The sequence below is a fragment of the Eptatretus burgeri genome, chromosome 1, assembly GCF_056783735.1.
Source record: "Eptatretus burgeri isolate ZD-2024b chromosome 1, Ebu_testis_v1, whole genome shotgun sequence".
Classification (NCBI taxonomy): domain Eukaryota; kingdom Metazoa; phylum Chordata; class Myxini; order Myxiniformes; family Myxinidae; genus Eptatretus; species Eptatretus burgeri.
Genome location: NC_140961.1, coordinates 147,109,019 through 147,136,518, shown reverse-complemented (window position 1 = coordinate 147,136,518; position 27,500 = coordinate 147,109,019). Strand labels below are relative to the sequence as shown.

General features: G+C 43.4%; 1 protein-coding gene across 1 annotated transcript in view; it reads left to right on the top strand.

Annotated features, from left to right (window-relative positions):
* Positions 1-25,637, top strand: part of LOC147035712 (extracellular calcium-sensing receptor-like) — a 27,876-nt gene extending 2,239 nt beyond the window's left edge. Inside the window, exons 2-8 of the mRNA XM_085869186.1 lie at positions 4,805-5,078; positions 5,985-6,283; positions 8,136-8,504; positions 8,664-8,891; positions 14,238-14,361; positions 24,308-24,694; positions 25,186-25,637. Of these exons, the coding sequence (XP_085725312.1) occupies positions 4,805-5,078; positions 5,985-6,283; positions 8,136-8,504; positions 8,664-8,891; positions 14,238-14,361; positions 24,308-24,694; positions 25,186-25,637 (2,133 nt within the window). The remainder of the gene's footprint in view (positions 1-4,804; positions 5,079-5,984; positions 6,284-8,135; positions 8,505-8,663; positions 8,892-14,237; positions 14,362-24,307; positions 24,695-25,185) is intronic.
* The last annotated feature ends 1,863 nt before the right edge of the window (positions 25,638-27,500 follow it).

Sequence of the window (27,500 nt, the reverse complement as noted above, 5' to 3'; positions counted from 1 at the left end):
AGAATAGACAGATGTTGTTTTCTGGCTCTCCTTCGAGCAGACACACACTTGTTGCAGGCTATGTTGAATCCTCTGAGGTTGCCTTGTGTTCGTTTTTCCTCCCAGGAGGAAAATACAAGTTGTTTTAAAGCAACAGCCTCACCACAGGATTAAGAGTGCCAAGACCAGAAGGATGGGTAAGACAAGTGAAACCGAGGTGGGATGAACCTGTGCATAAGAGAGAGCATGTTTCTGTGTTCTGTGGAAGAATTCCCAATCTGAATCAATATCAGGGGCTGTAGATATAGGAGACCAGTCCTGTCGTGAAATAGCTGCTTGTCGTCCCTTATTTTATTTTATGTTGTATTTTTTTAACACAACAAAAAATAGTGTTATATCTAACATGAAAATTATTAATCTTTTCAAATTAATGGTATTAATAATTAATGGTATTTCAAATAGTTAATCACTCAAGATGATATTTTTTAAATCTTTTATGTCATCCATCGTGACTTTATATTTTTTTGAATTTCTTTCTTTGACATTTTTTCAAATCTCTCCTTTTGAATGCACTTTTTAAAAGGTTTAAAGAAACCACTACTTTTGGTAGTCAATAAAATGATTTGTGAAAAGTATGATTATGCATCTTTCTTACGTTTTTCAATGCTTGAAATTTTGCTTAATGAGTTTTTGTTGGTGTTGAAAAAGTCAGTAAAATATCACACTTCCTTAGATTTCATTTTTAAATTTGATTTTTGGGTATTAAATTTTTTGAGAAAAGTTAAAAGATGAATACATGTAGAGTAAGGGCAACATGTTGATTTTGGATGAGCAACTGAGTTTAAATAAGCGAGGAAAATGATTGAGCTGAGAAAAGTTATCTGATGGTGAGGTAATGAGGAAATGAAACGATGGAGCTTATTCTGCACAACCTGGTGTTGGCTTAGTGGTTTGGATCGTGGCTTGGGATACTTGGGTCGTGAGTTCAATCCCCGTTGGCCGCCAAATTAAAATACACCAGGAGGTTGACTCAGCCTGTCATCCTTCCGAGGTCGGCAAAATGAGCACCAGTGTACTGGTAAGGAGAACACTGCATCAGCGGCATAGCTGCGTCCCAACCAATAATGCAACCAGCAGCCACAGGCTGCACTCGATGGAGAGAGATTCTGTGCAAGTAGGTAAATGAGGGCGACAAGCATCAGGGGAGTTGTGCAAAATGAGATTGTGCATGCACAGAAGGGGGTAGTGGTACAGAACCAACATATTCCCATACCAATGGCTGACACCACAATAATTTAGGATTAATTGGGACATTATGGTCGTCCTCATATTAGTCACATATATTGACCATGCTTTGGGATACCATTGACCTCCTCAAAGGGTGGAGGAGCTCCTTGTGAGCCAACGGCCATCCATATCTAGTACCCAACACTGTCTCCGGACGTCCTCCTGCAGTTGGGTTACTTTTTATGAGGAGGTTGGTGGCAGGATTTGCACTCCAGCCACTGTAAAACCCTTCATTCCACAAAACACACAAACGCAAAAAAATCTGAAAACCCACTCCATGGGAGTACCTCCTGTGCAGCTTTGCTTCACAGGGCAGCTCACCGGATGACGGGATTGGGGCAAAGCCTTCGGGACCCCAAATCTTTGATGAAAGGAGGGAAACCACGGGGTGACCTCCCTGGGTCAGATTGTGGGAGAGTGTGTCGGAGTGGTGCTGAGGTGTCGTCCACCAGACGGCGGTTTCCTTGGGTTAACCTGAGGCAGTCCCTTTGGGTGGGTGCCTGGAATGTCCTATCCCTAAGAGAGGATTATCACCTGCCTCTGTTATCATCTGAGCTCAAGCATTTGGACATCGGTATTGCAGCACTCTCTGAGGTTCGGAGACCGGATTGCGGCGAGATAATGGTGGGTGCTAACACCTACTATTGGTCTCGTCGCTCTGATGGTTACCATACTCAAGGAGTTGCTGTAGCTGTGTCCAATAAGCTGACCCCAATGATAATTGAGATAACACCGGTCAACGAGCTTATTATGAAAAGAAGGATTCGTCACTCCTTAGGTGTCATTTCCTTGGTTTCTGTCTGTGCTCCGACTGAGGCGAGTGTCCTCACCGTGAAGGACACATTCTACGCCACGCTCGAGACTGTGGTTGATCAGTGCCCCAGACGAGATACACTTCGAGTCTTGGGGGATTTTAATGCATCGACTGGAACTGATAAGGATGGTTATGAGACGTGTGTTGGTCCCCATGTGTCTGGAACTAGGAATCAGAATAGCACTAAGTTCCTTGACTTTGCAAGAAGTCATGGACTTAGGGTGGCCGGTTTATGGTTTCAGCACCCACAAGCTGATTGCTGGACTTGGTATTCCAACGCTAGCGGTGTGGCAAAGGAGATTGACCATGTTCTCATTGACGGTCACTGGAGGATGATCCAGAACTGCAGGGTCTACCGGAGTGCTCAGTTCTTCAATACTGACCACCGGCTTGTTGTAGCAACTCTAAAGCTGCACCTTAAGTCCTGGAGAATGGTGCCATCCCAGCCGAGGCTGGATATTTGCAAGCTCAAGGAGGAGAGAGTAGCTGAGGAGTTTGTGAACAGGCTGAGTGGAAATTTGGGGTGTCTGGGTGCTTTGGGGGGTCCTAAAGAGTTATGGATTACCTTCAAGACCACCATCCTTGATGTTGCCGGTGGATGTCTTGGAACTCACCGCAGGGCAAAGAATAATTTTATCTCTCAAGGGACACTGAATACCATTGACCATAGTCACAGGGCCAGGCTGAATGGCAGAGGTGAGCTGTTCAGGGAGCTGAGGTGTAAAACTGTACATGCACTAATGGTGGACAAGGAGGCCTATGTGCGAGGAATCTGTGAGGGGATAGAGCATCACCTGTGGACAGGTGATTCTCGTCTCGCTTACAGGGGAATTCGCGCATTGCATTCATCCAAGCCCATCCCTCGGAGCACTGCAGTTATAGCAGAGAGTGGTAGGCTCTTAACGAGGAGTCTGAAGTGAAGGGCTGCTGGGCCGGTTACTTTGAGCGGTTGTACCAGGCTGATCCACCAGCTGTCGAGTTGGATGTCAATGGTGTTACAATCCCTGTTGCTGATCCTCCAATCAATTCTGGTCCACCTTCGCTTGTGGAAACACGGGCTGAGGTGAACCGGTTGAAACAGGGTAAAGCTCCAGGGATCTGTGGCATCCATGCTGAACTTCTCAAGCTTGTTGGAAATGCTGCACTCATGTCGTTGCATGCAGTTTTGTGCTCTGCCTGGAGCACAGGCATCATCCCAACTGATTGGAAGAGGGGCCTTGTTGTCCCTCTCTGGAAAGGGAAGGGTGATCGCCAAGACTGCAACAACTACCGAGGGGTGACGCTGCTCTCAGTGCCGGGCAAGGTCTTTGCTCGGATAATTCTTGATAGGGTTCGCCACCATCTGCTTGAGCACCAGCGTCCAGAGCAGTCAGGCTTTACACCAAAGAGGTCAAGGATTGACCATACCCTTGCTCTTCGTGTCCTCACCGAACGCAGACGAGAGTTTCGGCAGGGGCTGCTTGCAGCCTATGTTGACCTCTGTAAAGCATTCGATTCAGTGAATCGGGATGCCCTCAGGAGGATTCTTGGTCTTCGTGGGGTGCCACCAAAACTGATCCATCTGATGTCTGAACTCTACTCTGGTACTGAGAGTGCTGTGAAGTGTGGTGGTACCATCTCTGAATTATTTCCAGTTGTTACTGGAGTTCTTCAGGGGTGTGTACTGGCTTTTTCTTTTTTGGGGGGGGCACACTTTTCCCACATTTTGGGGCCCCACACTTTTCAGCACTTGTATGGACTGGATTTTAGGGAGGATGTCGGAAAGGTCAAGCTGCGGTGCATCGTTTGGGAATGTAAAGATCTCGGACCTTGATTTCGCAGATGATGCATTAATCTTTGCGGAGACTTTAGATATCCTTTTGGGAGCCCTCGACGAGCTGAATGAGGAGTCGGAGCCGCTGGGATTACGGGTTTCTTGGGTCAAAACTAAGATGCAGGCTTTCAATGACATCTTGGATGTGCTGTCCTGTCTGTGTCTGTTTGTGGTGAGGATGTTGAGGTCGTGGAGAGATTCACTTTCCTTGGCAGTGATATTCATGTCTCTGCTGGCTGTGAGTCAGAGGTCAATAGACGTCTGGGTCGGGCCTGGGGAGTCTTGGATTCAATGGATCATGGGGTGTGGCACTGCCGGTACCTGTGCATGAGGACGAAAGTCCGAGTCTTCAGGTCCGTGGTGCTTCCAGTCTTGCTCTATGGATGTGAGACTTGGACTCTGACCAAGGATCTGAGACAGAAACTTAATTCCTTTGGTACCGGGTCTCTTCGGAGAATCCTTGGTTATCGCTGGTCAGATTTTGTGTCCAATGAGCGGTTGCTGAGAGAGACTCGGATGAGATTTGTTACCTGCATGGTCTGTGAGCATCAGTTGCGGTTGTATGGACATGGGGCTCGTTTTCCTGATGCTGATCCTGCTCACCAGATTCTCTCAGCGAGGGAGTCTCGTGAGTGGAGGAGGCCAATGGGGCCGACCACGTTCCTCGTGGTTGCAGCAGGTTGACCAGCATCTCCAGGAAATGGGGATGGGTCAGGCATCTGCCTGGGTGAAGGCCAGACGGAGGCCCCTGGAGTACCGGCGGAAAGTGGACGCAGTGACGCGCTGTTTTGGCACATGCTCCCATACCTGACCTGACTTGACCTCATATTATTCTAAGCAATAGTTGTCTGAAAGTGTTCACATTCTCACTTATTTTTCAAATAATAAAAACTTGTTTTTACTTTGTATAGATAAGTGGTGCAGCTGCCTGCAAGTGTTTAAGTAACAAACAGACATTCCCCACTTTCATGAGAACTGTTCCCAGTGACTTGCATCATGCCGAGGCCATCGCCCGCTTAGTGCTCCATTATAAATGGGTATTTGTTGGTGCTTTCGCTGTGGATGATGATTTTGGTCGAACTGGTTTAAATCAAATTCTGAATGAAATTGAAAGCAAAGAAGTTTGTATTGCCTTCCGTGAACTGTTACCAACAGTGAAAAGTCGAGAAATCTTTCAGAAGTTTGGTAAGGTCTGCTTTCATTCGTTATTTATTATCTCTTGTGTCAAAGTTTTTTTACATCCCTTCATTTTGATACAAATTCTGTATCAAGTATATTTGGTTGAAATGTAGCCTCACCTGAGATAAATTGAGGTGCACTCAAAAGCATTTTATTGAAAAAACGATAATTGTCCAAACCTGAGCAATTCCACTATCTATATTCTATACTGTGAATTCAGGCACTGCAGTTTCCTGTAAGGAAAGGGAATTCTAAAATTAAAAGTTCAGTTAGAACTTAAACAACATTGGAAGATGTAGTTTGATGGTCTATGTGAAATGGAACTCTTCACTTGTTTTCATCAGACATGTTTTTTTTTTCTGAGAGATTACAATGAGAATTATATTTTTTTCATATTACTTTGGAATTATGATTTGTGTTTAAAAAGCTATTTTAATGAAAAATGGAATCAACAGAACTTTGATAAAATATGCTAACCACTGAGAGAATGAAGAAGCCTTCACAATGAATCTCGTTTTCCATTCTCTCTTTTCTATGATATATTAACAGTCATCCAAGTAATGCCATGTGCTTTATCAATTTTTCAATGTTGTTTTCAAAATCATCGACTTTAATGCACTTCACTGTGTTTTTTTATTCAATCTAGCAGGCCAATAGAATCGATGTTTACAGATTGCTTCAATCAGTTCCTCATCGGAGAATCGATGATCACACAAACTTGACTTTAAATGTCAAATCATTATAATGATAGATATTGAGGGCCAGAGCTGGAGTGAATCTAAGCCTGCTCAACCTCCATGAAACGTGATAAATCTCGGTCATCTTGGGTTGTCTTAAAATAAAGGCTATCTGTAAAACATTGCCATTCTCATTCTGCTGTTTTTAACATGTTCATTTTTTCTGAGAGTGAAGGAAAACTTGTGGCGGAGACAAATGCAAACGTTATTATATTGTACTCAAGTGATCAAGATGCATTGCCTTTGATGGAGGAGGTTCTATTACAAAATGTGACAGGAAGAACATGGATAGCAGCATCTGCCTGGATAATATCCCAGCTGTTTTCCTCATCTCGGTATGCACATATCCTCCAGGGGACAATTGGTTTTGTACAAAAACTTGGACATATTCCTGGATTTTATGATTTCCTTGTAAAAATGAAACCATGGCACCGATTGTCTATAATGAATTCGAATCACATCAACAATACAGAGGTAAACAATGCATTGCAATTATTTATCCAAATGCTTTACGTGAATTGATCTATTTTTATATATTTATTTTTATTATTTGCTAACTTTCGGTTTTCTTTCTGACGATATCCTCAAGCTCAAATATCATCTTGCACATCTATCTGAATGTATAACATCAGTCTGTACATCCATCCATTGGGACCATGCTCTGTACAGAGCTTTGGTGCTCCCGAAGCAGTCTCTTGGGCTATTGGGCACAATCCTGGATTGGTCTCCACTCTGACATAGGATATTTGAATCGTTCAACCATCCGAGCAAGCTGGTACTCATTTTGCTCACCTTGGAAGGATGACAGGCTGAGTCAACCCCATCTGGTATTAAATCTGGCAGGAAGAAAGGCAGGAAGAGACAGTTTAGTTTTATATCAATCATGCAATTAGGAGAAAATAGAAGAAAAAAAATATCGACATCATAACGTGAGGGATTGAATATCTTCTTCTTCTTCTTCTTTCGGCTGCTCCCGTTAGGGGTCGCCACAGCGGATCATCCGTATGATCCGCATAGTGATTTGGCACATGTTTTACGCCAGATGCCCTTCCTGACGCAACCCTGGTCGCCTCTTATGACACAGGGATATGGTACACCTATTTTGACCGGGGTATACACCGGCCCAGTATACTGGTACTCATTTCGCCGACCTCGGAAGGATGACAGGCTGAGTCAACCCCCTGGTGTATTAATTCAGTGGCCCAACGGGGCTTGAACTCAGGACCTCTTGGATCCCAAGCCGCTGCCCTAACCACTGCGCCAACACCAGGCTCATAACGTGAGGGATTGAATATGAATACGCATTATTCAAAATTTGTTGCTCAGACAGGTAAGCAAAGTCGACCCATCTGCAGATTATGATTTTGAACTTCTGCCCTCATTTCTTTCAGAGTACGCAGGTTTTTGAGTTTTTGCAGATAATCTATCTATAATTCCAGCAATCACTGTGTGTGTGTGTGTGTGTGTGTGTGTGTGTGTGTGTGTGTGTGTGTGTGTGTGTGTGTGTGTGTGTGTGTGTGTGTGTGTGTGTGTGTGTGTGTCTGTCTGTCTGCGACCGCCATTTCTGGACAACCGCCAGTCCGATCGGATTGAAACTTTCCAGGAATATTGCAGGGGACCCACGGATGTGCCTTTTCGAGGTTTGATATCGATCGGACGAGCGGTTCCCAAGTTACGGCCATTTATCTGTCGGCCAATGACAAGATACGGTGTTATGACGTCACGAATGACGTCACAATTAATGTTTATTTATTTATTTATTTGCACGATCGACGGTCCAATCTGACTGAAACTTGCCAGGAATATTGCCGGGGCCCCGCGGATGTGCTTTTCAAGGTTTGATATCGATCGGACAAGCGGTTCCCAAGTTACTGCCATTTATCTGTCGAATTATGACAGGACAACACAATTCTTCTTCGTTTGATATGACGTCACAATTGACGCTGGGGACCTGAGTATGTTTCCCAAGTTATGGCAATTTATGATACGGTTGGTCCAATCTAATTGAAATAATGCCCCAATGCAGTCGTTGTTTACACACCTATGGGCCCGACCCTACTGGCCCATACTAGTTAATTTAAATTGAGATTGAATGTTAACTATATTATTTTGTTATGTCCAGAATAAAATGTCCACAGCATCTTTATACCTCCATCATACAAATGTGTGAAAAACAATTTTAATTCAGGAACGTGATGTCAAAATAAATCCATAGAAGAGTTGCTTCATCATTTATTTCAGAAATCAGTAAATTTAATATATTCTTATTAATAAATTAGTCATCATGAATCAAATATTGCCAACCATTATTTAATTTTCCCTCAAGAACAAGAAGGGAAGTTCTTCATCTGATCGTAATAAGATTTTTCAAAATCAAAAACAAAAAAGAAAAAAAGTCCCACTTTATCGGAATGAGAAATCATTGAATGATTATATTATTGAAATGTGGGAAGATGTTTTCAGATGCTCATGGGATGGAGAAAAAATTGACCTCCCACCGTGCACAGGAGAAGAATCATTACGTAACATATATTCACGATTTACAGATGTTTCCAATTTATTTTTTTCATTCTACACCTACCAGGCTGTATATGTTGTGGCATATGCTTTGATTGACATCCAATCATGTACTTCCACAAGCAATCTATTTCAAAATGCATCATGTGCCAAGATAGCTGATTTTCAACCCTGGCAAGTAAGAAGAAATTTTTTTATTATTATTTTGCCATTGACTTGTTGAGGGGTCGAGCTGACACTTTATCATTTCCACAAAAATTGACTTGAACAAATATCTGGATATCTTCCTGTTCTCAATCATTCTAATATTTATGTTTTGTTTGTTTGCCATTCTCAGCTGTTGTTATATATGCGAAATGTCCGATGGAAAACGACTACAGGAGCTACAATGTTTTTTGATGAAAATGGAGACCCACCTGCACCACATGAGCTCATAATATGGCAAAGAGATACAAATGGAAAAATATTTTTCAAAACTATTGGACATTTTGACTCTGATGCTTTGCCTGACAAAAAGCTTTCTGTGAACAAAGATGACTTCTACTGGAGTGATGGCAGTACAAAGGTAAGTTTACTTCGTTTATTTGTGTTGATCAGGCTTGGTGGTGTAATGGTCAAAGCATCTGCTCCAATTCTGAGAAGTTAGCAGTTGAAACCCTGGTGGAGTCCTTCCAAAGACTTTAAAAATGGTAAGTGCTTAAAATGGCAAGTGCTGCTTCCTTGATTGATGTTCAGCTTTTAAAAAGATAAGAGCATGGGTAATCCCCAGAGGTTGGCCGACATAACAATGAGGAAATACCTACTTTGGAAATGCCCAACTGCATGCTGTGAGAAAGGTTGTGCCACAAAGGTTTTGATGTCACTGGTTCCCAGAGTGCCCCTGGATGTAATGGCACTTGCCCCCAAGCTCAGTGGCTTTGTTTTTCTTGTCGAGCAGTCATGTCTTGTGTCACGTGTATTCAACTGTACCTCCATCTTTGTGAGATGTTTTCAGCAGCTGCACTTCGAGCCTTAGATCCGCGAAGTCTAAAAAAAATTATATACACAGTTTATGTTGAATCGAGTTTGATGGAGGGCCAACATTACGGAACTCGATTTGCTAAGTTGGTTTGTTTCTGAAAGCAGAATGTTAGTGTCATCATATCAGCTCTGTGTCTGGGAATTTGGCAGTTTGAAACCAACATTGGCTGAGTACTACCAAAACATTACAATGGTACATGCTGCTTCCTTGATTGATGCTCATCATTTAAAAGGATGAAGCATGGACAAGCAACCATAAGTTTGCAGCACCAACACAGGCTTTATTTGACCTCAAGGCCTCAGTCAGGGCTGAGTTACTGGACATGTGCATTGGCCTGCAAATTCAACCCCAACCAATAATTCCGTTTTTGGAAGAATTATGAATTCTGTTGATACAATTTTTCTAAATGAACTTTTTTATTCATAACTGAAGAGTTCAATCGAAACACTGATAGAGTTGAAGGAGGTTACATGCCAGGAATACCTGTAAAAAATAAACATGTACAAATCAAAATTCATTGGTTGCAAAAGTGTTCAGCCCCTTCAGTTAACACTTGGTGGAAGCACTGTTTGCAGCAATGACTGTGATGAGTCGTTGTGGATAGGTCTACACCAGTTTTGCACAGTGTGATGTTGAAATCTTTGCCCATTCTTCATGTGAACATCACGTCCAGGTCTGGCCTGTGGCATCATGGATTGACTGGATAATCGTCAGGTGCTGTTGGTTCCTATGCAGGAGGACAAAAGTCTGAGTCTTCTAGCCTTTGGTACTTCCATTCTTGCTCTACAGATTCGATATGTGGACACTGACAAGGGATCTGAGATGAAGACTTAACTCCTTTGGTGCCAGGTCTCTTTGGAGAATCCTTGGCTATCACTGATCAGACGTTGTGTCCAACAAGTGTTGCTGAGAGAGACTCAAATGAGATTTCTTGCATTTTATAGTATGTGGGCATCAGTTGTGGCTGTGTGGACATTTGGCTCGATTTCCTTATGCTGATTCTGCTCATGGGATTCTCTCAGTGAGGGAGCCTCTTGAGTAGAGAAGGCCAATGGGCTGACCATGTGCCTTGTGGTTGAGGCAGGTTTATCAGAATCTCAAGGAGATGTGGATGGGCGAGGCATCTGCCTTGGGGATGGCCAGATGGAAGCCCCTGGAGTAGCGGCAGAAATTGGACACAGTGAGCCACTGGTGTATGGTGTATGCTCCCATACCTAACCTAATACCTTCTGCCGTACCATCCATTTTCCTTCAGGCATGCAGGCCGTAGTCTTTTCCGTCTCTTTCGACTTTGAAAAAAAAAAACACTTTTTTTTTTTTGTATACCTTGGTCGAGGCTCGTATGAGAGCTAACACACAACTCACAGCAAGGAGGCATGAGACAAGAGGGGCGGGAGTGGAAGGGACAAAACAGTGGGGAACAGACACATTAGGTGAACTGTGGAAGAGAGAGGGATGGGGATGGGACGGGGAACATGGCGAAGAGAAGATGGACATTTCAGGGACTTTCAGGAAGGAAAGCAGGAGAAATGAAGGAAGAGGGCTTGGGTGGATTATCGGGGGTAGAAAAGATCGAGGATTTGGATGGGGAAAGATAAGAGGTGGTGGTGAACAGCTGTTTTGAAAGCCTGGAGGGAAGAATGGGAAAGAATAGAGTGAGGAAGTTTATTCCAAAGGCGGGAAAAAAGAGGAATGAAAGAGTGAAGATGAGCAGTGATTCGTGATTTTGGTAGTTTTACCAGAAGGAGGTTGTTGGTGGACCTTGAGCACCCTGTGGAAATGTGGTGGGGACAAATCGCAGAGAGAGCAGGGGGGGGCAAGGCTGGAGAGGAGTCGGTAGAAGACAGAAAGACCACCGACCAACCTGCGGTGATTGAGTGAGAGGCCCAAAGACTCAGCTTCATTGCCGGAGATGCCGATGATCTTAAATGCCCTGGTTTCGACAGCGTGAAGCCGAGAAAGGTGGGAGGCAGGAGCACCAGCCCAGAGGGGAGAGCAGTACTCCATCAGGCTACGGACAAAAGCTTTGTAAGTGGTCAGGAGCTCAAGAGGGCCGAGGAAGGACTTAGCACGACGGAGGATTCCCAGTCGGCGACTGGCTTTTGAGGCGAGGTTGGAAATGTGACTTTCCCAGGAAAGGTCATGGCAGATAGTGAGACCTAGAAGCTTGAAAGAAAAGACTTCTTCCAGAGGATTGTTGAGAAAGTGGATGGGGGGGGTTTGTAAACGGTCCTTTCGAAGAGACATAGTGAGAGTGTGAGATTTGTCTGGATTGAAAGACATGTTCCACGTGTTGGACCAGTTTGTGATTTTATCCAGATCTGCAGTGAGTGAACCACTTGGATTATGAGTCCGTGAACCACTTGCTGGTCAACCACTTGGATTATGTATTTCAATCCGAAGAAATCTCACACTCTTACGATCTCACCACAAAAGGACTGTGTTGAAGAAATTCTCAATTCCTCCTTTACATTTGAGTGATGTATTAAAAAGAAACATAAGCATATAAACAAACGAACATATCGATGTGGAGAATTCAGAAGAAGTTATGCAACACAATCTTCCTCCAAAATTCTGTGATACATTGAAGCTTGGAATTTTTTCCGAGGATTCAGTCGGACTTTGTCTGTTCATCCTCCAGACATGCTGATGCCACAGGGTGATCATCCAACGACATGTTGAGGGTTCCAAGGGAGAGATCATTCACAGCTTTGTTGCAGCAGCCATCTGGAGGTCAGCTTAATTTGGAAGGGATAAGGAATATTTATGACCTAAAAATTGATGGGAGTTTTTAGATAATATTCATGGATCAGAGGGGGTGAGATCATCCAATGATGTTTTGATCATCCTCGAGACAGAATTACATCAAGACTTCAGCCCTTCGGGCGCTAGAATGGATCACACATTGCTACTTGTTTTGGAGATCAGAATGTCACCCCTCATTAAAAAGGCGAGGGAAAGATTTATAATCTGAAGCTGACAAGAGTGTAAAAAGACATCTGGATATCACCTCAAGCAATCATTCCATTGAAGCTAGAATGATGCTGCCAGCCTGACTTCCAGAAGCCATATAATTGTCTACATTTGAGAATCCCATCATAAGCAGAACATAATCAAATAATTGATAATTCTATTACACTGAATATGATTAAAGATTATTTCGAAGTCCAATTAAATCTGTTTCGGGGAACAAGGGACACTTTTTCACCAAGCAGATTGATCCGCTTCCAGTGCAAAAGAGATATAAGGTCATTTAAAATGCAAATATGTACAAATGAAATTGATAAATCTTCAAGCACATACATGTAATAATCATGTTCCATTTGAGTACATTTCTCATTTAAGCATTATAACAATAAATTGTGCAATATGCCAAAAACATTCACCTTTTTCCCATTTCATTGGCAACATTATTTATTTTTATTGCATTAAATTTTTATCACCCTCAAACCCATTATGCTAATTTTTGGAGAAATTAGCATCGACAACTGTCTTGCAATCCTATCTACTTTCTCAATAGTCCTCTTGAGGACATTCAGTCAGTCAAACTCATGGGTGTTACTTTCAGCCATTATCTTTCTTTGGCAAACAACATTTCAAAATTGGCCTCCAAAGCCAGCCTACATCTCAACGAGGGATTCTCCATCATCCAATGTCCTACTTTGAGACACCTGAAGTACTATCCACTTGAAAGGCCTTCATCTGCAGCATGACAGAGTACTGCTCGCCCCTCTGGGATGGTCTCCTCCCTCACATCTTGTTCAGCTTGATGCTGTAGAAACCAAGGCCTTTAAGATTATTTGCATCTCCGATGCTGAAGCTGAGTTCCTGGGTCAATCACCATATCACCACAAATAGGTCGGTGTTCTGTATGCGACTGCCTCCTTTCTGGTCTTTGCAAACTCCTCTTTTTGTGCTTTGTCCCCACCTCCCCCCTTGTTTCCCCAGGGCTGACACGGTCTACCACCAACACCCTTCTGGTGAAACTACCAAAATACAGGATCACTGCTCACCTCCACTCATTTGTTCCTCTTTTTTTCCCCCCACCAGGAGGATCAACTTCCACATCCCCTGCAATTTCATTCTTCCCTCAGATCTCCAAGACAGCTCTTCATCACCATCTCAAATCGTCCCTTATCCCAAAGCATGATTTTTTTTCTACCATCATTAACCACACCCAAATCCATCCTTCTAATTTTCCAGTTTTCCCTCCTTGGAGTTTCCCCTGTATTCATTTTGTCTACCTTATGCGTGTGTGTTTTGCATCATGTTTTTGTCTGTTATGTCCTGATCCATTCACTTTACCAGCTCTTCCACAAGCCTTAACTGCATATACAAACTAAAAACAAATGGAAAGTTATGCAAAGGCTGTCAATTGAGTCCATCGATTGAGGCAAGATGTTACTTTTCAATCCCCAGTCCCTCCAACAAAATCAGAGATGGGGAACATTAAAATGAGCTACATTCATCCGAGCATTCCTCCATGCACTTCAGTGTGCACATGATTGGCTCATGATACTGTTGCCATGGCAACCATCTCTGCAACCTGCCTTGTGAATGTGATATTTCAAGAAACGATTAAGGTTTAGCTTTCATGTTCCATAGATTTATTTCTCTTGCAACCCAAAAGGTGGGGGACTGAGATTATCAGCTCCTTCTTTCTTTTCCTGTATGCTCTTGCTTTTAAACTTCCTCTGCCATATCATTGTGTTGAATGAATTGTATGTTGGAATGTCTCCACCATCTCAATTATATCAATATTGCAATTGAGAAACATTCATGTGCAATCGGCTCTTAAACAATGATAAGATCTCCAAAATTGATCGTGCTGATAAATGATCTTTAAAGTTGTAAAGCTTCAATGAAAAACATAATGGAAATATTTTCCAGGTTCCACAATCGGTTTGCAGCATGCCGTGTGTCCAAGGGACACGAAAGGTTGCACGTAAAGGGGAACCTTTCTGCTGCTTTGATTGTATGCCATGCACGAGTCAAGAATACTCAAATGGAACAGGTTGGTTTTGCAAGACTTTATTTGTATGACATAAAGGATGCTTGAAAAAATGCTTCATAATCTTGCTTTGAGGTTGCTTTTCCCAATGTAGTACTTCTGGATGAACCTGGTTCTTGGAAAACTTTAATGACCTCTCCAGGTCGGGTCAGGTAAGGGAGCAAGTGCAGGAGCAGTGCATTGCTACGTCCTGATTCCAACAGCACAACAGGGACCTTCAGCTGGCCATCCCCCAGGTAAATGCATGGATAATCCCCATCTTATTAAGATGCGGATCAACCATGTGGTCGGCCCATTGGCTTCCTCTCACGAGGCCCGTCACTGTGAAAGTTTGGTGAGAAGTATCAGGGTCAGTAAAATGAGCACATAGCCGCATACCACATAGCCGCAGCTGTAAATAGCCACAGTAGCCACAGTAAAATACTTTCATAGCCACAGTAAAATACCACATAGCCGCAGCTGATGCTCACGGACTATAAAAGTAATAAATCTCCTCTGAGTCTCTCTCAGCAAGGGCTCATTGGAAACAAAATCTGACCAGGAGAACCCAAGGATTCTCCAAAGAGACATTGTACCAAATGAGTGAAATCTCCATCTCAGATCCTTCATCAGAGTCCAAGTCTCACATCCATAGAGCAAGACTGGAAGCGCCATGGACTTAAACATTGCATTTTTGTCCTCTTGCATAGGTATTAACAGTGCAATCCCCATCATTCAGTGAATCCTGATTCCCCAGGGCTGACCCAGATCCCTCTTGACATCTGGCTCACAACATGCAGAGACATGAAAATCACTGCCAAGGGAATTGAATCTTTCTGTGATCTCAAAAATGTCACCACAAACAGGAACAGGCAAGAGAGTAGCATCCAAGATGTAATTTGACTAAGTTCAGCACCTCGAGGACCGACATAATGATATCTCGCATTCCTGCCGAGATGACAGCATCATTGGCAAAATCAATATCAGAGATGTCGACATTCCCAAACGATGCAATGCGACTTCAACTATCTGACATCCTCCCCATAATCCACTTTAACCAACTGATGAAAAATGTGGTGGCCAGGACACACCTCTCATGAACTCCAGCTGCAACTGGAAATAAGTCAGAGATGGAACCACCGCACCTCACATCTCTCTCATTACCTTTGTATTGTACAGAAATCAGATTGATCAGTTTTGTTGGCTCCCCACGAAAACCAAGAATCCTCCAGAGGATTCTGATTAATCGATTCATTGAATTGAATACTTCGCAGATATCAACATAAGCTGTGAGCAGCCCCTGAGGAAACTCTTGTTTGCATTCAGTGAAGTCCCGAAGAGCAAGAATCTGGTCAATCATAGACCTCTTTGGTGTAAAACCTGACTGTCCTTGGTGCTGGTGCTCAAGCAGATGGTAGCGAACCTCATCAATTAATATATGAGCAAAGATCTTGCCCAGCATTGAGACCACCATCACCTCTTGGTGGTTCTTGCATGACTGGCGATTACCCTTTCCTTTCTAAAGAGAGACAACATTGCACCTCTTCCATTCGGTTGGTATGATGCCTGTGTTCCAAACAGCACACAGAAATGTATGCAATGACATAAGTACAGCATTTCCACCAGCCTTGAGAAGTTCAGCATGGATGCCAGAGATCCCTGGAGCTTTACTCCCTATCAACTGGTTCACTGCAGCCTGGTTTTCACCAAACAAAGGTGGTTCCCAGTTGATTGGAGGGTCAGCAATTGGAACATTTACACCACTGACGCCCAACTCAACTGCTGGTTGGTCATCCATGTACAGTCGCTCAATGGTACCAGCCCAGTGGGCCTTCACTTTTGACTCCTCTGTCAAGAGCCGACCATACTCCGCTTTAAATGTAGGACACCAAGGGATGGGCTTGGAGGAATGCAATGCACAATTTCTGTGTCTAAGTCTTTCTGCTGGAATTAACCTCCATCTTCAGAGTTGCTTTAATAACCCTGTGGTGGGTATTGAGGAAATGAACACTCCAGTATACCATGCAGGTCTGAATCATCCTCTCATTACCATATTCAAGCACAAGGTCAATCTACTTTGCCACACCACCAGTGTTGGAATACCAAGTCCAGCAATGAGGCTGTGGGTGCTGAAACAATGAATTAGCCACCCTAAGTCCATGAATTTTTGCGAAGTCAAGGAACTTACTGCTATTCTGGTTTACAGTGACTGACCAATTGAGATGAACACATGTTTCATAACCATCCTTGTCAGTGCAAGTCGATGCATTGAAATCCCCCAAGACTGGAATGGTATCTTTCCTGGGGCACTGATCAACCACAGACTCGAGTGCAGTATAGAAGGTGTGCTTCATGTTGAGATCACTCATCTCAATCGAAGCACATACAGAGACCAAGCAAATGACACCCAAGGGGTGATGAATCCTCAGTCTAATAATAAACTCCTTGACTGGTGTTACCTCAATTATCATGGAGTCAGCTTATTGGACACAGCTCCAGCAACTTATTGAGCATGGGTAACCATCAGTGACCTGATCATTAGTAGTTGGAACCACCTGCCAAGATCTCACCACAATGCGGTCTCTGAACCTCAGAGAGTGCTGCAATACCAATGTTCAAATGCTTGAGCTCAGATGATAGCAGAGACAGGTGACCATCTTTTCTTGGTTATCGGACGTTTCAGACACACACCCAAAGGGACCACCTCACATTAACACGAGGAGACCACCATCTGGTGCACAACACCTTAGCACCACCCCAACACACACCAATGCAATTCGATTCAGGTTACCCCGTGATTTTCCCACTATCAAATAATGGGGGTCCCTAAGGCTTTGCCCCAATCCCATCATCCGTAGAGCTATCCTATGAAGGGCACCTGAACAGGAAGTACTCCAACAATGTGGGTTTTCAATTTTCTTTGCAATTTTTTCTGTGTTTTGCAGAATGAATTGTTTTACGATGGCCGGAGTGTAAATTCTCCCACCAACCTTCAAGAAAAAGGTAACCCAACTGCAGGAGGACATCTGCAGACACAGTTGGTCACCAGATATGGATGTTCATTGGCTCTCATGGAGCTCCTCCACCCTTGGACAATTTTATTTTTAATCCTCCTGGATGTTCATCTCCATGCAACCTCCTTACCAGGAAACCTGGTGTGGGAGATAGTTTCGTTGCCGACAAATCGACCATGAAACAGGTTAGTGCAGATTTACATGGTACGTGTGGCAAATCACCGATCTGATCTGGCCTGACCTTACATTAAATTCTGGAGTATAATTTACCAAAAGAAATGACCATTGCAGAACAGTCCAACATGCTTTTAAGAAGCAGCTTGTCAGATAATTGCAATCTCAAAAAAAGCCATTATTCCAATCGATTCAACATGTCTTTGAACAAAGGAAAGGCCAAAGTTTTCAATATACCTCTCCGGAAGGATTAGCTCTCAAAGCAGCATCTCATGTGGAATACCTGGAGCTCCTCGGTATTTGTATCTCTCATAACTGGGCTCTGACATTCCTGTCTCTGAACTGGGCTTTCAGGCTGGCCAATGCCTTGGGATATTCAACAAAGTCAGGTATATCCTGAGTCATAAAGAGCTTAACAGGGTGCAGAAGGGTTCAACCTGAAGTTAAAAAGAGTATGATTTCCTTATTTGCCGCTGGTTCCACTGTTTTCCAATTAGCTCCCCTGAAAATAGTCTCATCCAATGCTCTGTATTCTTGGCATCTCCAAGCAGTGTGATTGGAGCAAGAGTTTATCTTACATCCTTTGCAAACACAAATGGGGAATCTGCTTTTGTGTCCCTCACTTTGCAATAAAAGCCACCTTATTTTGTAACCTGAATTTGTCATCCACTCACACAGTCTCTGCAGAGCGCCCAATGGATTTCTTTCTTCTCCACTGACTATTGAAGCTGTAGTGACACAGGACATCCTCTTCTTTTCCAATTATTGTTCCTCATATGAAATCATGGCCTCTCCAAGCTCTGCAAATACTTTTTACCTCTTCGTGCTGGAAATCAATTCTACATTCAACGAGCAATCGAGGCTTCCCGCACTGCTGACCTGCAAATAAACAAATAATGGTCTTGCGCTTGTGAAATGTCATTCATTGCAGACAAATTCTCACCATGTTTCTGTGGATGGTTTATCAAAGTTTATTCAGCTACTCTTTCAGGTAATCAACCACTGTAACTTTATGGCCTCAACATCAGTGATGACATTTCCTGTGAAGATTCTGAATCACTTCTGCCTTCCAAACCAGCACCAAACGAGTCATTCAACAACGTGCCAACAACGTGTCAACAACATGCCAACAACGTGCCAAGATTTCCATGCTCACACTTAAAGTCCACAGAATGAATTTCGCTTTCATTTCCCTCGGACCTCAAGTTTTCTGCTTTCCACGATGATCTCCCCACCTATGCTTTCCTCACACGATGTGCCACGCTTATTCTTCTTCATCTTTCTTTCTTTCTGAGATGTCCCCGGCAACTCGAGGCTGCACATCCCACACGCCTGCTTATTCCAAGCCGCTTGTCCCGTGTATTCTCCTTCTGCTCGGACTCAACCCAACATGCCCAGCCATTACACCCTGCATCAGCCTGTCATACTCGGCAATCCCAGAAATCATGCCACTGAACCTTTTTTTTTTCTTCTTTTTTTTTCTTTTTTTTTTTGAATACCTTATCGAAGCTCGTGTGAGAGATAACACACAGCAAGGGGGCACGAGAGGGCGGGAGTGGGAGGGACAAAACAGTGGGGAACAGAACATTAGGAAATCTGTGGAAGGGAGAGGGATGGGACGGGGAACATGGGGAATAGAAGATGGACATTAATTTGAAATTTCAGGAAGGAAAGCAGGGAATTTGAAGGAAGAGGGCTTGGGTGGATTGTTGGGGGTAGAAAAGATCGAGGATTTGGATGGGGGATGATAAGAGGTGGTGGTGAACAGCTGTTTTGAAAGTCTGGAGGGAAGAATGGGAAAGAATAGAGTGAGGGAGTTTATTCCAAAGGCGGGGAATAAGAGGAATGAAGGTGAGCAGTGATTCGTGATTTTGGTAGTTTTACCAGAAAGGGGTTGTTGGCGGACCTTGAGCACCCTCTGGAAATGTGGTGGGGACAAATTGCAGAGAGCAGGGGTGGGCAAGGCTGGAGAGGAGATGGTAGAAGACAGAAAGACCACAGACCAACCTGCGATGATTGAGTGAGAGGCCCAAAGACTCAGCCTCTTTGTGGGAGATGCCGATGATCCTAAATGCCCTGGTTTCTACAGCGTGAAGCCGAGAAAGGTGGGAGGCAGGAGCACCAGCCCAGAGGGGAGAGCGTAATCCATTATGCTTCGGACAAAAGCTTTGTAAGTGGTCAGGAGCTCAGGAGGGCTGATGAAGACTTTGCACGATGGAGGATTCCCAGTCGGCGACTGGCTTTGGAGGCGAGGTTTGAAATGTGGCTTTCCCAGGAAAGGTCATGGCAGATAGTGAGAACCAGAAGCTTGAAAGAAAGGACTTCTTCCAGAGGATTGTTGAAAAAGTGGATGGGGGGGGGGTTCTAAATGGTCCTTTCGAAGAGACATCGTGAGAGTGTGAGATTTGTCTGGATTGAAAGACATGTTCCACGTGTTGGATCAGTTTGTGATTTTATCCAGAACTGCAGTGAGCGAAGAAGCTGCTGCTTGCCCAACTGAGGGATGACCGATGGTTCGGCAGAGGGTGGAGTTATCAGCAAAGAGATATCGAGGATTTTCCAGAGAGTCGGAGAGATCATTGATGAAAACCAGAAAAAGAACAGGGCCCAGAACGCTACCTTGAGGAACTCCAGCCTGGACAGGAAGAAGGGATGAAAGAACTCCATTTACGGCCACACGTTGACTGCGACAGGTGAGGAAGTCTGCGAGCAATGAGTGGAGATGGCCTTGGATGCCATGGGAAGATAGTTTGGTGAGTTGGGCAGGGTGACAGACTGTGTCAAAAGCATGTGATATGTCCAGGGATATGGCTCGGATTTCCTGTGTGGCATTGAGGACCTCCATCCATTGTTGGGATAGCAGAAGCAGCATATCCAGGGTAGAGTGACCTGGTCTGAAACCAAAAATCTGTCATCTTGTTCTCATCTGTCATCATACCATAAAGATTCCTGTGGGTTTGTGGCCTGCTGCTGACTGGTCGTTCAATTTGGCCTACCTGGCTGATTGGGGATGTAAGCATGCCACCAAGCTATGGGGACGACTGCACTGCGCCTTCTCGAGGGCCTACCTGCATAAAAAAATGACAGTGGGGGGAAATGAGAGTTGTGGGACATACCCCCTCTCAGTTTTATATGGAAGTGTATGGAGGAAACTGAAAAGGCGATATGTTCATCCTCTAAAAATATCATCCCTTTTACTCCCCATCTTAGCATATTATCAGCTTGACATTGAAACCTTTCGGACCATCCACCCCACATTTCTCCTCATATTGATATCTTCATATTTTGACATGTCATCATCTTGGGATACAGTATTTACTTCTTGACACATGTTACGATCTTTGCATTTATTAATTAATTGTAAGGACAAACGGTCTCTCTGGTCATCGAACTCAAAAAGAGAGCCAATAAATGTTTGGTTGTTTTGTAGTTGTCAGTGTTTTTTTCTCTTTTGGCTTTCATCACCATCGAAAACGTTAATAAATAGTATGTTGGGAATTGTTACTTGTTCTAAATATCATTGCTGAATAGACATGAAATGATTAACCTCTCCCAACGTTCAGGTCTGATCTACTCCTGAGCCACATATCATTTTAAAATTGTAGTAAATTATTTTTCCATCGATTTTTTTTTTTTTTGCAACATCAAAGTTTTCTGTCCATTCAAGGATGCTTATATTTTTTTATATCTTATAATTAATTTGTATTTAAATTTATTCGTTTGTTTATTTTATCTACTTTTGTTTATCCACATACTTTTTGTTGTCTAACAGTTGCATGATGCTTTTTGGGGATATGTGGCTCAAGAGGAGAGCATATCAGATCATTGAGAGAGTTTTGTCATTTCATCTGTGCTCAACAATGATATTTTACTCAAGAAACATATCACAACAAAAAATTTATTGACATTCCCGATGGTGATGAAAGCCATAAGCAAATAAAACACTTTGATAAACTACGAAACAACCAAATATATATCGGCTCTCTTTTTGAGTTCAATGACCAGAGAGACATTTGGTCTTTACAATTAATTAATGTAAAGATGGTAAGATGTGCTAAGATGCTTTGATACCAAGATGATAAGATGTTAAAATATCAAGACATCAATATTGGGAGAAATGAAGGGGGTGCATGCTTCGATAGGATTTCAATGCCAAGCTGATTAGATGGCAAAATGGGGAGGAGTAGGTTTTGTATTCTGGGAAGATGGTCAAATAGTATTTTCCTTTCCCTTCAATCACTTCCATGTAAAATTGGGATGTGGGGATGTCCCACAACTCTCATTTTCCCCCAATTAATGTCTCTCAGGCTCACAGCAGCATTTAGCTAACTCGCACACACATGGATCTGCTCACTCTGGTCTGACATAGCAATGTCTGCTATTAATTCCTCCCTCCTTAATTTACTTCGAGGTATGATTGCTCACATTTCGGGTCAGAATCCAAAACTTCAGACAAGGGAGTGAGGGTTTTTGGGGATTCCAAAAAAAAAAAAACTGTACTCCTGACAACGATGTTACCGACGTTGCCTATGGATAACTCCAAGAGGACAGCATGTCTTCAAAAGACCATGGACTCCATATGCATCAATCCTCTGGTGGGATCTTCATGCTCAAAGTCAGTTTACGTAAATGGGGAGTTGAGCAAGGCAGAGGGGGAACCATGCCAGCACCTAAATGGCTGTTAATTAATTGGCTGAGCGAACCGACACAGCATGCCACATTATGTGGGATCCTACTGTATTAAATTTACAACCTCAGTTCCATTGCCCTGGGAATGCTATTTCAGACCAAACACAAGCAGGACAAATCAGGACACACTCAGAAACTGCATGTTTTCATTACAGAAGTGAAAGAGCAAGAAATGACTGAATGAATGATGAGGAGAAATAAGAGAGAAATTGGGGAGAAATTCAGGTCCAGAAAGTGGCAGAAACAATCAGGAACAGAAATGATGGGAAAAATCAAGGCATGAGCATCACAAGCAATTTCAGCACATATAAAAACCACATATACATTTTCCCAAAACCATTAAATATGTCAACATATATGGCCCTGAGCACTTACAATAATCAGTTCACACAATATAAGCTATTGGATCCGATAAACCTGAAGAATGACACAGAGAGGTTGGGTTAAGGGTGGTTCATGTATGGGATAGCAGTTGAGTAAGAATGGGGACTTTTTTTGCACCAATGGCACACATTCAGTGACCACCATTTGAGGCCACTGACCGAGTGCTTGCTGGTTCGAGTTCAGTCCCCTCGTGCCCTTGCCTCCCCTTTTGCCTCTCGTGGTGACCCGCATAGAGTTCCCGCATCCTGATGTGGTGACCCGCATCAGGACCATACTCTGTGCAGAGCGTTGGTGCTTCTAAAGCAATCTCATTGGCTATTGGGCAAAATCCTGGACGGGTCACCACTCCGACACAGGACACCAGCAAGCTGGCCCTCATTTTGCCGACCTCAGATGGATGACAGGCAGATCAATCCCACTTGGTATTATTCAACAGCCAAGTGGGATTTGAACTCAGGATCTGAGGATCCCAAGATGATCCCAAACTCAGCACCCCAGCTACTAAGGCAACACCAGGCATATCACATGAATATGATTTATTTAATTTCTAAACAGAATACTGTAATGTGACATAACTGCTCAAATACCTTGTGTGTACTTTTATTCTCTCCGGGGGGGGGGGGGGGTGGGAGGGGCGGGCTGGGTGGTGCACTAATTATTCCCCCATTCATAGCCGTCACAGTATTTTTGGAGTATTTCTGACCAAATATATTTTCATGTATATTTTTTGTTTGCTTGCATCGTCGAGGCTCATGAGAGAGCAAGTGTGGTGAAAAGATCAGTATCTAAAAGACAAAAACAGGTCACAAAACACGCATTTATGGAGTGGATAAAATGGCAACAGAAAGAAACTCAAAGGAGGGAAAAGTGGAAAATTGGAAGGAGGGATTTGACAAGGGTAGAAAAGATAAACAAGGGGAGAAAAGAGAAACAAGGGGAGAAAAGAGAAACAAGGGGAGAAAAGATAAACAAGGGGAGAAAAGATCATGGTCTTAGATTGGTGACGATCTGGGATGGTGGTGATCAGCTGTCTTGAAGACCTGGAGGGAAGAATGAGATTGGAAAGGTTGTGGAAGTTGATTCCACAGGCAGGAAAAAGAGGAACAAATGAGTGGAGGTGAGCAGTGACCCTGGATTTTGGTAGTTTCAACAGAAGGGGGTTTTGGTGGACCATATGAGCTCGGCAGAAACCCGGAGGGGACAAAACACGGAAAGAGCAGAGGGTGAAAGACCAGAAAGAAGGTGTTGAAAGACAGAGTCCACCGACCTGTCTGCGATGGTGAAGAGATAGACCCATTGACTCAGCTTAAACACGGTAGATTCCAATGAATCTTGAAGGCCTTGGTTTCCACAGCATCATGCTGAACAAGATGTGGGGCAAGGGAGCCAGACAAGGGGGGAAAGCAGCACTCCATAAAAGTTGTGGATGAATGCCTTGTGGGTGGATAAGAGTTCAGATGAGCCAAGGAAGGACTTTGTTCAATGGCAGAAACCCAGTTCACTGCTGCCTTTGGAGGCCAATTTTGAAATGTGATTTGCCAAATAAAGATCATGGGTGAGGAGTGAGACCCAGAAGTTTGAATGACTGAAACATTCTCTGTAATTACCTCCTCTTTTTCAAAATTGCTTTTGTCATTTTACTTTAATGAATTGTGAAATTCAAATAAAAACGTCAATAAACATCACACTTTTATCTTTCATTTGAATAGATTCCCCAGACTGCTTCCGTTGTCCAACTGACTATTGGTCGAATGAACATAGAAATGGCTGCATGCCCATGCCTGAAGATTACCTTGGATTCACGAAACCTGCATCCTTGGCTATTGTGAGCTTCACTTTACTGGGTATTCTGATTATAGTGATTGCGGGAATTATCCTGTTTCGAGGTAGACATATATCTGTGATGAAAGACACTGATCAACCTCTGATTGTGCTTTTCCTACTGTCCATCACGGTTTCTCTTTTGAGCTCTTTGATCTCCATTGGAGCCCCAGATGATGAGAAATGCCTGATACGTGATCCACTTATCTGTGTGTGTCTCACATTCGCTATTTCATGTGTGTTGATCATGGCATGGAATCTTTTCAGGGTTTCTGGTAAGCAATTTACTTTTTTATTAATTTGTTCAATAAATATTTTGTAAATTTTAACAGTTTAATTATATGAATGTGTAGTTCCTTTGCATGAGAAATACAAAATATCTCTCAAGGGAATTAAATAAACTGTGGATAGGTTTTGCTTGCACTTGCTCTGGGTAGGAAGGCAATCACCTACTGTATCGTGAATGCAATGCTGTAGTTGCAAGTATTTAGATTTCAGTGAAAAAAATATCATTTGATTTTTTGACAATCACCAAAAATGAAACATCTTTGGTGAGAACTGAGCTTTTGTGAGGAATGACTTCCATTTTAAAATTCGATTTATTTGGTTTCCAGTGAAATCCTCTGTCATTATGATAAACCTCTTTTCTCGATTAAATCTTTAGCTGGTGCTTTTCAAAAAAATCCTTCAGTGCTTCGTTTTCTTTTCCCATTCTTGTGATGCTGATGCATATTTTTTTTATGTCACTTTTCTCACTGTTCTGCAGGTGAAGCATTATTCAAGATACTCATTGAGCAGTTCCTGGTCATACTCTGCCAGATGCCGCAAATCATTCATTGCCTTTTGTGGGCTTTTGTTGGGAAGACACGGCTCGTACGCAACACAGAGATCCGTCCCAATACGGTAACGTTAGAGTGTGGAGGGACATCAATGGCGTGGCCAGTCGGTTCACTTTCATATCTCGTTTTTCTTGCCGTTTCCTGCTACGCTCTTGCTTTCAAGGCACTGAAGTTGGATTTTGTTCATAAGGAAGCAAAGCACATTACTTTCAGCATGACTGTTTGCCTCCTCGTGTGCCTGGCCTTTGTTCCAGCTTATAACAGCACAGAAGGAACATTCAATCTCATAACAAAAATATTTGCTGTCGTCGTTACGTCATTTGGACTGTTTGGATGTATAATAATACCAAAATGCCACATGGTCTTGACAAAAGTGTGAAATAAATAAATATTTGAAAATATTAATATTTTGTTCTTTAAATCTTGTTTCTGGTTTTGTAGTTTTTGATTTGGGTTTTCGGTTTCAAGTTTCTCCAGCTCAAATTCAAACAAAGAGAGAAGCAGATCATGCTCAATAAAACTACAGTGGCTCAGACCATCGATTATGCTGATGTACTTCAATCATAAAACTCATTTTCCCATCCTCCTCAAAATTGTGACTAAAAGCTGATTTAGGGTATAAAGAGCTATTGCCTGATGTGATTGGTCTTCTTGGTTGGGGATGTCCACATCATATAGATGCAAATCCTTCAAAACATTTAATATATCATGCGATATATCGTTTTTGGCTACATCTCTCAATACTAAAGAATCACTTAAAAAACTTGAGTCGCCAGATAGAGATCTTAACTAAATTATAAGAATTTATCTGTGTCACACACCGTAAATGTGCACCAAATTCAAACCAAATCCATCCCCAACTGTTTGAGATAACCTGCACACAAACAGATTGGCAAGCTTCAAAGAAAAAGATGTTGTGCAGAGCACAATATGAGCAAAATCCACAACCCTCTCCAAAAGTTGCCATGAATACATCAAACTGTCAATTTCATCTAGATATTACTAAAACTCTCATCGAGCATATATATATATATATATATATATATATATATATATATATATATATATATATATATATATATATATATATATATATATATATATATATATATTGTTACGGATTCACGCTCGCCGGCGTGCGACGGCCACGTAACTCGAATCGCGACACGTCGCCCACCGGACGGACAATCCAGTCGTGACCCTCTCGGACTAACGCCGGGAACCAGTCACGGGTGGACCTTTCGGTCTCACCGCGATCGAGCCAATCAGCCCCCGCGTGGGATAGGGTTGCTCGCCAAATTCGACCTACCTAAGTACCCACACGGAGGGTAGACCGGGCGATCGCACCTCGCCGCAGGTCGACTTCGGACACGGGCCACTGAAGCGACCCGTTCCGTACTATCGGGATAACCGAGCGGTGTTATCGTCGGCCTCGACGGTTCGATTAATTATCGGGCGTATTCAGCCCACTACCAACCCTTTACGTGAAGCAAGATGAGGATTCAATGAAAGAAATGACGAAGCGAAGCGGGAAACAGTTCAACACAAAGCACATTTATTCGCGCTGAACGGAAAGCACACATATTCAATTCCACCAAAAGCACATAGAAAAGGAAAAGAAACACAATGCAATTTTACACAAAAAGCAAATGCGACAATGCAGATCTAATACCGATTACGCGAGCACACGGCAACACTTATACAATTTTACTTCACAGACGGCGCCGACAACACACATTCCCAAAACAAAAGAAAAGAACACCCTCAAGGATGAGGCGGGCCTGAGGCCGAGACCTGGTCGGGCCTACCCGTCTGGTGATGAGACGCGGAGCGGCGATGGTGCCTCAACTCCGCAGGCCTCGCGGACAGTGTCTGGTAGGGGGTGGGAAAGGGGGCCCCCTTGGTCGCACTATCTCAGCGCGGGGGGAAACAGGAGGGGGTTGCTGATGCTCGGGGTATAGAGGATTTTTACTCTGTCCCGCGACGAGCGTTTCCACCTCGACCAGGTCGCGCCGTCGGCCTCCCTGGTGTGCAGCTCCCGGCACGACGCGAGCACCCCCTCGTCTGCCCTCGCCGCCTCTCCACAGCTCCGTCCCCTTCGCTCCGACTCCAACGCACACGACGACGACCAACTCCTTCTTGCTTCTTCTTCCCAACTCCACCGACTGCGAAGTCTTAACTCTACTTGACTGACGAACGCGGTCGCTTATATAAGCCCCGTGGCTTCGCTCTCTCATCTTTG